General features: G+C 35.2%; 1 protein-coding gene across 3 annotated transcripts in view; it reads left to right on the forward strand.

The window, feature by feature from the left end:
* The window catches only part of msna (moesin a), a 40,417-nt gene that overhangs the window by 16,017 nt on the left and 10,848 nt on the right, over positions 1 to 13,552 (forward strand). For all 3 annotated transcript variants that reach the window (XM_006632761.3, XM_015351477.2, XM_015351476.2), the window contains exons 2-5: positions 2,070 to 2,153; positions 10,905 to 11,000; positions 11,449 to 11,723; positions 12,676 to 12,759. In XM_006632761.3, the coding sequence (XP_006632824.2) occupies positions 2,070 to 2,153; positions 10,905 to 11,000; positions 11,449 to 11,723; positions 12,676 to 12,759 (539 nt within the window). The remainder of the gene's footprint in view (positions 1 to 2,069; positions 2,154 to 10,904; positions 11,001 to 11,448; positions 11,724 to 12,675; positions 12,760 to 13,552) is intronic.

Raw genomic sequence — 13,552 nt, forward strand, 5'->3', positions numbered from 1 at the left:
TTCCATTTAGTTTGAACTGGAGGTTCAGGAACACAGATCTTGGAGAAAGAAGAAAATAAAATGTTGCCAAATTATTTATTTTTTTATTTCCTGTTTCCATACACTGTGTTTTTGTTATTTATAAAAAGGCATAAGTAGTTTATTTCAAAAGCCATTCGTCATGAACTGTGAAAGTCTCAAGCCATAATTTATAAGGCAGTGGCCAAAAGTAACCATGCAATGCAAAAAGTATCCTGTGAAATCATTTTCCACAATATTTATTTTAAGAGTAGTTTAAATGTTCTTTAAATCATACTTATTTTTTCCATTTTTGTAAATGAATTTTGGCTAATTTATAGCAAAGTGGGGAAGCAGAACAATAAGACTATTATATTAGTGTAAAGAAGTAATTATCTATACCATTTTTAACTTTTGTTAGTCTTAAGTGAAATTACTGTATTTAAAATCCATGTATCAGATCAGCTCATTAATTTCCTATAAGAATCCAAGAAATGTTTTAATTTTTTTTAGTTTCTTGAAAAGAAACTAATCTAATCTGGATGTAGAGCTATCCTTTGCAGACTGTTATAGAATATATCTTGTTTTGGATTTGTGGGCGTCTATATGAGGAAGAAGATACAAAATAATCTTGAATCATTCTAAAAAAAATAAGGCTGACATGGTTAGGTTTAAAGTGTAGAACTTGTAGTACTGTTAGTTAACCATTGTTGTAATTCTTCTTCATGGGAATCGGTAATACATTTTCTGGCACGGCAAATTTCTCAATAATTTGCAAAGCCGTTCCTGTGTTTTCTTATTGTTGTTTTTAATAGGATGGTGATCTGTAATAGACGAGGCTGTAATAAAATCAGGTTGTTACTGGACCAGGCTTGACCTTTCATTTCCTTTTCTGTGGGTCACCATTTGAGAAGTTTTGTCCTCAAATATTGTGTGTAGCTTTAGTACCACCTCATCACTAAATGCTTTCAATATGACATCTTAAAAAGTTCCTTTTAACTTCTCCATTTGCATCCATCTCTATAGCTGTGGGCCACTTTAATTGTCATGACATTGCAGCATTTGTTTTCTTCCGCTTTTCCTGTCACAGTCTCGTACTATGTAAAAAATGTGCAAAACAGTGACTTGAGCTTCAATATGGGTAATATTGATAGAATGTAGTAAGTGAATTTCAGACATTGAATAAAAGCACTAGTGATCTGCCTCATTTGGCTTTTTAGCTGCTGGTAACACATTTTATTTAGCCTCACAGTAAAGTACTGAACAATTAAACGCAAAGGTATACATATTTGTGAGTGGAGTTGACTGATGTCTCAATCCTGGTTGATAACCTTCTGTTGCAGTATTCTGAGAAATATTACACGGGAAGTTAAAACAATCACATGCAGTGTAGTACGCAATACTAATAAATACTGGCCTAACAAATTCGAGTATCTAATATTCAGACGGAAGCAAATGAAGCAAAAATACAGTGCTGGACTATGGGCAATAATAGCAAGTAAGGTGTGCATTTGTATATTCTAGAAACGAATATCTAAAGCAACAGAGTTCAACAAAACGTGCTTGCAGTTTGCTGTTTAATGTATAGCACCACAGAAGAGCACAGTTTTTACATTACTTAGCAGTAAGGTTATAGCAGTATTAGGTTTTGATTTTGTGTTGACTGTTAGGTGGTGGTCAAAGAATGTGCATTCCTGAGGTGCTGCAAACTCATTCAATTACTGGGGATTACAGAGGAGAGCAAACAGAAATATTAGGCTTGAGAGTGATGGGGAAAGTAGAACCACCTGGTTAACAGGAGATAATTGGAAGGAACGAGATTAGGGAATGCAGTTCGAATGGGGCTGAATAGAGAGAATAGGCCTGACGAAGGTAACAGATCTCGACCAAGAGGTGAGCATACAGTATAATTTGAATTGGAAAATTTAGATATAGCCTATGGCCTGTGGACTTCATTCCAGAATGCCTAGTTTAGATACGAAGGATTTTCCAGGACATAAAAAGCAGACAAGTGAGAATTAAAAACACCAGTGACTTTTGAATGATTGTGTATGTTTTCATTTTGTTCACAGATCAGTGTGCGAGTTACCACTATGGATGCTGAGCTGGAGTTTGCCATCCAGCCAAACACAACAGGCAAACAGCTTTTTGACCAGGTAAGTTTTTTTTTTTACACGTTTTGAAAGTCTTAAATCGACGTTACTGTTTCAGACTTTGATATAACTATGGTATCATATGGTATGGTATCAACACATAGATCAAGTCATAACAGGATTTAGTGTATTTGAACTAACATGGGAATCAGTCCTTAACTTATGTCAATTTTGTACTTTGACCCTTTTGATTCTTTCCGAAAACTCACATCTGACTCTGTATAGTGAGTTGTGTGTTGTAATTTTCAGGTGACAGTGGGATCTGTCAGTTGTGATATATTAATGTCACCTACAGCAACCAAAACACACCTAAAACATTCCAGTGAAATTGGATTATAGTTTTTTTTTCCAGTGTGAAATTCTCCACAAACACAGGATTGAAAAGTTCATTAACTAGTGTTTTGAATACTGATGTGGCTGGAAATTTTAAGGAGATTCTGCGTTGGAAAAAAGTGGAAAAACATATAATAGGACTAAAATGAGTCCTAAATGACAAATCATCTGTCAGTACGAAAATATACAAGGACCTTCCTAGGATGGTGGCCAGACCTTATTAAATGGAGGTTTGGCAGAACAATTTTGAGAGCTAACACCACTAGACATTTTCCAGGAGATGTATAAATATACTAAATACACATATTTAGGTCAATCAAAACATCTGAAGAAATGCCTGCATGTACAAACCATAAGACAGTTTACAAATGAGACAAGGCCATTAAGGTTATATCTTCTTTGTAGTTGCCCATTGAAATGGAAAGGTATACAAGAAAAAAAATAGTTGACCTAATTCGAAGGAAACAGCTTTACCTTATTATCAAATTGCATAGTGTCATTTTAATAAAATATTGCTTTTAAAAAGATAACTTAATGAAAAGCAATGGCTTATGCTTCTTTGAATGAGTTCCGGTACATGTTTCAGGCATACCTCCAAAAATAATTTAATGATTTTACTGGAGTCTTGTGGGGTGTGTGGTGACATTTAAACCTTCTGGCAGTCATTTCTGCATTTGCCAAACAGTAGCAAGGAGACAGGAATGCCAAGATTAAGAGCCACTGAAACAGATGACCTGAACATCTACAGTTGTTTTTGACCTCTTTCACCAGACTGTTTTCTATCCCAGCAGTAGTCCCACAGGTCCAATTCAGACAGCTGACGAACTCTTACTCATAGTCCATGGGATGACTCAGTTTTCTGTTTCCGAGGCAATACAGACTGGCTTTGTTACAAGTGTCTATTACTTTTGTTTACAGCTAGCTCCTCCCCTACATGCTACACATTACGTGATATAAAGGAATATTTAAGTATTTAGATCTTGATTTCACCTTTGTGCAGCTCCAAAGCAAATAAAATGAGACATCCACACACCTTAGCAAACTTGCCTTCTATAACCAGAATCTGCAAAATGGGTAGTTTTATTATTGAAAGTTGTAATAAGCTTTAACTGTTAGCTTTGCAAAACTGTGTGCAGTTCCTTCTTAATTTTAGCTCCAACTCCATTACAAAAGAATTTTGCACTCACAGGGATAATTGTGCCCTTAATATCCTGGAGCTTTCAATATATACGTTTCAAACAATCAGACTTCAGAATAGAAGTTCTGTCAAAATGCATTCCTTAATCTCTTCCTTACTGGATATGTTCAAATTATAGTTGTCAGATCCTGTTGCTGACGGGGGCTAGCAGCGATGGGGGAGACAAAAGTTGAATATGCACAGGGCAAGATGGCTAACAGTGTACCAGGGAAACTGCGTAGCGCAGCAGTAGAGACTCTGTGTCTGAGTGCACAGGGGAAAATGGACCAGCATTGCACATTTACTCGGGGACTGGGGTTGATCGGGAAGTGTACATTGGGAGACAATCCGTGGTTGAGCAGGGGGTTGAATCTGGGGGATGAGACATCAACAGAGCAAAGCACAAAGGACAAATCCAAAAGACACTGTTCGAATGGCAAACGGGGTCAATGCCGAGTTAACATGGAAAACAAGCCAAGGGGTGATCTGGGATCGAGGTAGAAAATAGAAGAGGTCAAGATTCCAAGCAAGCCAAAACTAGGGACTTGGAGATGCAACTCTATAACAGAACCCTGAGCAATGTCCTAGGGGTACTGGGAGTTGGAGATGTCCTTAAGTACTCTGCACCTACTAATGCAGGTGAAGATGTAAATTGGCCACAGGTGATGCAGATTTCCTGTCGGCATTCCTTTCCATGGTAACAAGCTCTGAGTGACAGGAGTGTGGCTGGTTTCCATTGAAAATGCTGGCTTGTTCCACAGTGTTAACTTGGGGTTAAACCTAGCAATAGTTACAACAATGTTTCTGCCTTGTGTTTACAACATTTGAACTTGACCAATTAATAAGTAAATAGGTTAGTAAGGTATTTTATGGAAAATAGGCTTTTCATGTGTTCTGCAAAGAATAAAACTAATGTAGGAGGATTTCCTGTTGATTAGTCATAGAACTAAAAGAGTAAGCATGATATCACCCTCTCAGTCAGTATGTCTAAGTATTGTCTTGGGGTGTCTTGGCACTCGTTGCTGTAGATTTTATATGGGCACATAGTGGATGGTCACAGTGCTTTGGTTCAAGAAATATAATCTTCTACCTTAGTAGCAGTTCTTAGTCAAGTACCCTTGACTGCAGGTTTTGGTCCATTCAAGCTGAGTTCTTAATCATAGGCTAATTTAGTTACATTTCCTATTTGAGGTGTTTTTTATGTATGCTTTCAGCTCTTAATATGTTGAAAGAGATTTATTTTTGGTATGAACTCTGTGCTAATGAGTGAGTACTAGGATGTCCCTTATTCAGTTATGCCTGCTGAAATCAAGCTAATTTGATGTAAGCAGAAAGAAACGTGATAAATCAGTGGTTATCTGATAGTGTTATTCCCACTTTTGTCTGTTCGCTATTAGTTGTACCTATTGGAGAGCGGTTTTGTCAGAAATAAGGGAACAAATGAATTATTTTCTAGTTCAGTAGGGACAACATAAAATTCTGTTTGTTGAACTAAAAATTTGAGTGGACAAAAAGTCCAGTAAGCAGATCAGTTACAGCCAATGGTTTAGGACTGCTCTTCACACTTCAAGATTGTTTGAGACAGACCTAGAATTTGTTTTTAATTTTGTTTTTAGTTTATAATAGTTTATATTGTTGGCTAAAGTAGTATCCTCTCTTGCTAGGTCTTAAATGTTCTCATTTTCCTTAAACTTTGCAGACTTGTTTTAAATGCTAGACCCTGAATTTTTTTATTTTTATGGAAGTTGCTATTTGCTTCTTATAGAGCGTATAGATGGGCAGAAAGTTGGGGCATTGGAACTGCATGGAGCACAGTAGGGGAATTGCTGTTCAGATAAATATTCCAGGTGTGATGCTGTAAACTCTAATTTCATAGTGTACTGTAGATTCAGTGTCAAAAATGGCTGCAATTTCACAGGCCAGGATTGCTAGTCATATCCAGTGAATGTGTAAGCTTATTAGCTACACTTAAGACTACCATTTTTTATAAAAAATAAGGACAGGTTAAGGCACAGTATTGAAATAGTGAAATGCTTGCTTTGCCTCAGTACTGCTTTAGAAATGGAGAAATGATTTGAACATGTTTATATAACAGCAATAAATGATGGAGTCTTAAAATTAAAATTAATAGGACAGGAGATGACAACTGTTTCAATTTACTGGTTTACATAATTTCTTTGGGCTCTCCAGACTCTTTCAGTTATGTTTTTTAGTGTGTTCTTGGCAGATTAATGTATTATAGCTGCTACTCAGATTTAACAAATTCTAGTGTAATAGAGCTCAGCCCAAGACTGATCTGCCAGTGTTTGTACAGAAACAGATGGGTTTTCTCTAAAGACGTCTGTTTACTTTTGGACACATTGGTGAACTTTCTAGTGATCCGCAATAAGGCTCTTGTGTTCTAACTCAGAATACAAGCTTTGTTTGTCCTTGAGAATCCTCCTTATTTCTTCTTTCTTTACTTTGATTTTGAAGTGTAATTTAGAAACAATATTTGAAAAGATGGAAGAAATTACTTTAACATGAATCTGTTAATTGCTTTAAAAAAAATGTTTTAAGAAACAGCCCTGGATTACGAGTGCCCGTGGAACTCTTTGTTTTTGACTCTTCTTATGTTGCACAACCTTTTCAGTCTTTAGGGTTAAGAGCACATTAAATGTAATAATTCCAAAAATTAAACAGCCCAAGGTTGTTGTTCCTTAGTCTGCAATAAAACGATTATTGTAGTAGGAATACGAAGAATATATTGATGTTTTGTGCTCAGCTTTTCAACAGTAATTTTGTTTGGAAGAAAGTGTGGGCCCACTGCTTTAGCTGTCCATTAAAACACAATTTTTCTTTCAATATTTCCTTAATAAAACTGACAGCATTTTCTATGCTGATGCATTAAATTATCTAAAGGTATTTCAGTAAGTAGCAGCTTGGCTACAATTGTTATTTGGATCCAAAAAGTGTTCTGTTTTTCTATTTGGAATTTTTATACTAACCTATTTTGTTGCAGGGACAAATTCTGTGAACTGTAAAATGCAGTTGAGTCTCTTTCATCTCAAAAGAAATGTGTATAAACAAGTTAATATTTAAATATTTAAGTTACAATTTCTTTTTTGGGCAGGCTATTCAGTTGTTCCTAAAAGGCCACATACACACAAACAAAATTGCCTAGAAAAGCTCTTATCATTCGCCATAATAACCCAAAATACAGACCCATTGTTTTAATTTAAGTTAATGTACCCAGTAATGAAACCAATTAATTTATTAGCATCTGAGGATGAATGACCCAGAAAGATCTAAAACTCGCCATATTCAACAAATTATTTTACTAAGTATATTCAGTATGATTCAGGGTTAAGCCCCCACCTTAGTATTCAGTTCTTTATGAGATATTAGTACTGTTTATTTGAAAAGCAGTGACAAAACTATTATATAAATTAATGAATGAATATAGCTGGTAATTACAGTATGGAACTTGTAATAAAACCTACTTTGTCATGAAAGTGCTTGGTATTGTGACTACCATAGGAGATGAACAGATCTGAAATTGCTACTTACCCTCTACTTAACTTATTAATGTTCCCAAATTTAGCTGTGGGGGCAGTGTACTGCTGTTTTTGATAGGTTGAGTTTGACCCATGTTACTCCCTCGGGTGTTGAATTTTCCAGAACTATCTGTTGGAAACATCAGTTTGCTGTGGCTGGCTGTATCTCGTGTCTTGATTCCAAAGGACAGTGAAATCCGTACTTGCTTTCTTAATTGAATATCTTGTAGTGAATCACAGAAGGTAGCAAAAAAAAAAGTCTTCCACTGTTAAGAATGTTTTCTGGCTTATGACTTTTATTTTAAAATTCAGTTTTTTAAATGAAGAATTCACTGGTAACCAAACTAGTTGGGACAGCATTTAGTGCTGTTACTTTTATAATGTTTCCATTAAGTGCTTGAATATGTGCTTGCTTTTTTTCTATGTACTGTAGGTTCATGCTCATAGTTATAACTGTTCAGTGTAATACTGTGGATAGTATAGTTTGTAGTGTGACTGACATAAGCAGTTCACTTGTGCTGAGAGTTTATCCTGGTTATATATGCTTAAATAAAGATAAGGATGTTTGTAATGGGATAGCTGAGAGGTATCTAGGTTTAAGTTGGATCTGAAGACTGGAAACAGTGTAAGATAAAGAAAAAAGACTGCACTTCCACAGGATGCAAGACTTATCTGTACTTTTTAAAAATAAATAATTCATTGTGCCTATACAATGAAGAATACATTCAATTTCAGCAAGCCTCCAGGGTTACCACTGACAAAAATGAAACCCTACATAGAGTGATTCACCCATTTGGTTGAACAGTGCGCTTTTACAAAAATGCCTCCAATAGTAACCTAAAAACATCATCAGGAAATCACTGTTATTTAGTTTCAGTACTACCCATTGCTGTTGGTGATAAAATTTCATTTAAATGACCTCCACTTATTAGTACTAGTTCTTTTAAGTGAGGCTGATGATAACAGCAGTGCATTCATTTGTGGAAATTAGATTAATTAAAGTAAATTACTACAGAATTCTGCCAAAGCTTGTTTTTTTTTGTTTTTTTAACAAACTAACATGTTGGAAAAACCTTTAAAAGGTGTAGTAAAACTAAAACAGCGATTATATATCTGATACTTTTTAACGAGAACTTAATTTTCATTTCTATGAATCATACTTTTGACATTTATAGTGCCTTGCAAAAGTACTCAGCTTAATATTTGTTATACAAACAACGTATTTCACAGATTCAAAGCAAAGTACATAAAACAAGGAAGTAAATAGAACATTTTAAAGTTAAGTGGGAGATGGGAGAAAATGTCCACGCTTTAAATTTCTTAGCCATTCCACAAAGAGGGCTTATATCGAACTAAAAAAAGATGAAGACAGAATTTTAATGGACCTTTTTCTTCTATTGTTACATTTGATGAAAATCCAATATACAGCAGTACAATCAACACTCTCCCTACAGCCATGCTGTGATGATGGTAGCATCAGTAAGGATTGGGGAGCTTGTCAATTGTGATGAGCAAATCTGTCAAGAAGAATGGGCACAAATTGCACTAAGCCAGTGTGCAAAGTTGGTAGAAATGTATCTGGAGCTTTAATTGCTGTCAAAGGAACATGCACGAAATATTGAATTAATGTGTTGGCATACTTAATCAATCAATTTATTTAAGCTATTTCACTTTAGTTTTTCTTGACCTTTACATTTCTTACCCTTAGAATTCTTCATTTTCAAGGTTCAGGTGTTGAATAAAGTATTTCTAAAAACTTGTATGCGTCATTTTATAATTTCTCAAAATAGGACACCATAGGAAGTTTATGAATACTTTTACAAGGTGGTGTACTGTACATACACTGTCATAACATTTTGGTGTAATGACTTGGTTAGTTCCTTCTGAAAATACTTTGCTATGTAGTTCTGTTTAAGAGAAATGTGTATTAACAAATACACTAATACATGTTAAAAAGTGGTAAATTATAACTATATGTCTGTTTCTGCCTTCAAATTTTGAAAAAAAGCTACTAAATCGCATAAAAACACCTAATATCTTCAACAAAACATACATTTGCTATAAATTTTTTAAATTACTAGTACTAGTTATAATCCAAATGTTGCCTTACATTGTGCATTGTGTGTTTCTTATCACACCCTTGGGTACATTTTTGCTTTTGTACTCCACACATGTATAAAAAAATACTGATATAAAAATAGTCAACATGCATTCAACATCCATTTGGCGCGTATTTTGTTTGTTTTGCTTTTTTTCTTGGTTTGGCTTTTATATTGGGAAGTCCTGTTATATTACACCTAGTAAAAATCTTGACTGCAGAGATCGAATAAGACCAGAGGAGGACTTTTGCGTAGCATTTTGAAGCTATTTTTGGTGTGAGAAAGTGATTGACCCTGCCCTTAAAGTTGTGCTGCTGTTTCCATTTCATGCACCGTACGTAGATGCTCCATCAGTGAGTCATTACTGTGAAAGCAATTTTCTCTGTTAATCCTGCCATGTAAATCTGCAACGTCCAGATGTAAAATCCTTGGCTACGACTTGATTAGATTTTCCAGAGTTATCAAGCTTCTGCTATAGCCTAAGGCTGGCATTCAGTCCTATAGGCTGTTGTGCCCTGTCCTCTTGACCATTGAATCTTAACCTTGAACTCCAGACTTTTCTGTCCCTGTAGTTCTTTTTACCTCTCTTAAGTCCAGTTAAAACCTAACCAGATAAACTGGCAATAAACCTAGAAATGTGATTCATATCTAAATTATTTCTATATTTGTGAATCCATTTAAAAGTGGAAACTACAGTTTGGACTTTCTTAAAACGATGCATATATTTTGAAAGTAGTCAGATATTTTTTTTTTGCAGGGCTTCAGATGTATTTAATCTATCACTTTGTTGTGCCGAGATACATTTCTAATTTACTGACACAAACAATGAACAAAGGTAAAACTGCTGTGTGCATGATCTGTGTTTTGTAGTTTTTTTAAAAAAACCTATTAGTTGTCAACATGCAGCAGCAAAATGCAACAAAAGATTACAATTAAACCCATATTTCGGATACGAAAACACGTCCCTAACTGTCATAGTTTTTGCACATGGAAAGTGTAACCTACAGCAGCAGATTTGCTTCTTTTTCATAAGTAACGTTTCTACAAATGAGTGCAGTTGAAGGGTATCTGACTCACACACCCAGACCCATGAGATTTTTTTTACCTAGACCCGCCATACAAGAAAAAGTCTCTGTGCCTCAAGATTGATAGCAATTTGGGTGTTATCATTTAGAGGAAACACTTTTCATTTATGTTTACATTTCCAAAAATGCTTTTTTTACAGGACCTTCCCAGGATTTGTAGGACATGTTATTGGGCACATCTGGAGTGCAGTTTGTTGTCAGGTCTTTGTCGTTTGCTTTTACCTGAATTTACAAATGATTTGTAATCATTCCTTGCAGAAAATAGTGACAGAATAAAGAGGAAGAAATAGAAGAAAATGGGATCAAATAAATGTACATGCAAAGAAAAAAATACAATTGCTTTATAGATTCTGGGCTGGGAACCTAGTTGCAAACGGAGCTCTTGCCTTGCCAGTGAGTTTATTAAAATGTTCCCTGCAGCTATGACTTTGACTTAGAATTCTAAAAAAATTACAACAAAAACTTCAAAATGTAATGGATGTGCATGATTTATTAGTTAAAACTAATATTTTTTTTGTTCTTAGGTGGTGAAGACTATTGGGCTGAGAGAGGTTTGGTTTTTTGGACTACAGTACCAGGATACCAAGGGCTTCTCCACTTGGCTTAAACTCAATAAAAAGGTAAAATTACAGGGGAATTATAATCTTTGGAAGAGATCAAATTCATAGCATTTGTGGATTTAATTTTACAGTTTTAAAATCCAACCTTGCAGGGAGTGATCTCCAGAACAGGAAATTGCAATTGGACTTCAGAATTACAAATTGTTTATACTTTTGACACACTCCGCTCTCTAGTTTGTTGTATTTTGCTTTTGTTTTAAACAAAGTAGATTATTCTTGCAGGTTGCTGTAAAGTAAAAAATAATATTATGCCTCCAGTAAAACAGAGAGATAATGTGTTCACTGGGAAATATTTGCAATGCCTATCATTAGAATCATATCTTAATTTATCATATTGTATCTTTAAAAGAATAAAATGCTAGACTGCTTTTTCATTACATTACATCACAACTCCTCGCACGCCCTGGAGACAAGCTGCTAAATGTGGTTTTATTTTTCCTGTTGCCAGGTGACAGCGCAGGATGTGCGGAAGGAAAGCCCACTGCTGTTCAAGTTTCGGGCGAAGTTCTACCCTGAGGATGTGTCGGAGGAGTTGATCCAGGAGACAACACAGCGACTCTTCTTCTTGCAGGTCAAGGAGGGAATCCTCAATGATGATATCTACTGTCCCCCTGAAACAGCCGTGCTGTTGGCCTCATATGCAGTGCAGGCCAAGTATGGAGATTATAACAAAGATGCCCACAGTCCAGGATACCTGGCCAGTGACAAGCTGCTCCCACAGAGGTACGCCCCTGTCATGTAAAGCTTCGTAAAACTTTTTAAACCATGAACAGGATCAGATTTTGATTTTCTAAAGGTATTGTGCTTTTTTTGCTTTGCTGAAAAAATGTAAATAATTGCTTACTGCATATGATCCACTTAAGTTTTACTTGTATACTAGCACTGGGAACGGTTTATATTTAATTTATGTTTCTATAATGCTGGATGTTTTTTTTTAATTAGTCAAACTGATTAATCTACAACATTTGAAGTTCATTGGATTGCCAATAGCTGTTGTTCATTCATTTACTATGTGAACACACTTATGGAATTGTGGTCCGTTATTTGTTTTAAGTATAAAGGAAAATACATGACTTACTCTTTAAAAAGGCTAAGAATATTCCTATATTTTGTTGAACAAAACTCAGTAGTAAGGCAGTGTGATATCAGATGTCTTGTGTAGGTTGTTTATCATCTTTATAATGAACTGAACAACAAGAGAAACCGCTAATAGACAAGACAGAACTCAAACACTTTTAGGACATTTTGTTTGCCCTTTCTTCATTCACAGTATATGGATATTTTGCAACTGTGGTTGTTTTGTAATATTTTCTTAATGGATGCAATTTACTGAATCTTAGATAGATCAGAATGAACCATCTCTCATGTGAAAGGATGTTTGATAAACTCACCTTTTTAGACCTAGGGTGTATAATTTAAAGAACAAGGGGACAGGTGAAATTGATCTTTTTGTAAAATAGTTGGTTTCTGCTGGAGCATTCAAGTTAAGGCTTTGTAGTTGTGGTTGTACAAGCAGAGCCATTTACAGAATGGTAAACAGGGATCCGATTCACTTTTTTTTAGAGAATCTCTGAGGTTTTTCAGAAATGTCATGGTTCATGTGTCTGAGAATTTGGGTAGGTCTTTTCCAGACATTTGTCAGATCAGTTCACAAATTGTTCCATATGGTTTTCAGAGTACTGGAGCAGCACAAACTGAATAAGGAGCAGTGGGAGGAACGTATTCAGGTGTGGCACGAAGAGCACAGAGGAATGCTGAGGTATGTACAGTAGTACAGGAGGAAACACATAAAAATTCCAATTCTGATGCCTTAATTTATCCATCTTTACAATATTTAACTTTTTAACTTTCCTGCTTTTTTTTCTTTATGAGTGTATATTACAGAAATGTACAGTATTAGTGGTTTAAAATTTATCTCTACCAAGCAGAAAGTCTGCTTGCCTATGACGAAATTTTAATTTGTTTTCGTTCCTCGCCCCTCTGTGAAGGAGTGTGGAAAAACTAGCAGTTTTGAAACCTGAAAGTGTTGCGCAAATTATATTGGAGAAAGGGATGAATAATCACTTGTTCCAGTGATATGAGCTTACCTTTTTTTCCTTTGTAAACAATACCATCTTTGATAAGCAAATTTAAGAAAAAATAGTTTCTTTTTAGTAGTTGTCGTAGAATGTCTGTTTGGAGTAGAATTTCCTTGGTTATAATTGTATTTACGATGTATTTATGTTGTATTGATGATGTGAAGGCAACATACAGTATATGAAACATTCTGCATCTATTATTACCTTGGTCAGACATGCAAGAGTGTGTAGCTGGAAAAACTTTAATCGCACCTGTTGATTAATCAGTGGGTATTTTCTAGGCCATAGGTTCCTAGTCATGGTCTGGGAGAATTTTTAATTGCTCTCAGGTTTTAAACATGTTAGAGGCTGACTTTTAGTTGTTGCTTTTCATAAGTAACGTAAAAACATGCTACTTAAAATTACATTAAAAGATGTTCATTCAATTACGTAAAGACATTGGACAGCACAGAAACGTTTAAAACCTGTGTTGAA

This window comes from Lepisosteus oculatus, chromosome 8 (genome assembly GCF_040954835.1).
Source record: "Lepisosteus oculatus isolate fLepOcu1 chromosome 8, fLepOcu1.hap2, whole genome shotgun sequence".
In the NCBI taxonomy this organism is placed as follows: Eukaryota; Metazoa; Chordata; class Actinopteri; order Semionotiformes; family Lepisosteidae; genus Lepisosteus; species Lepisosteus oculatus.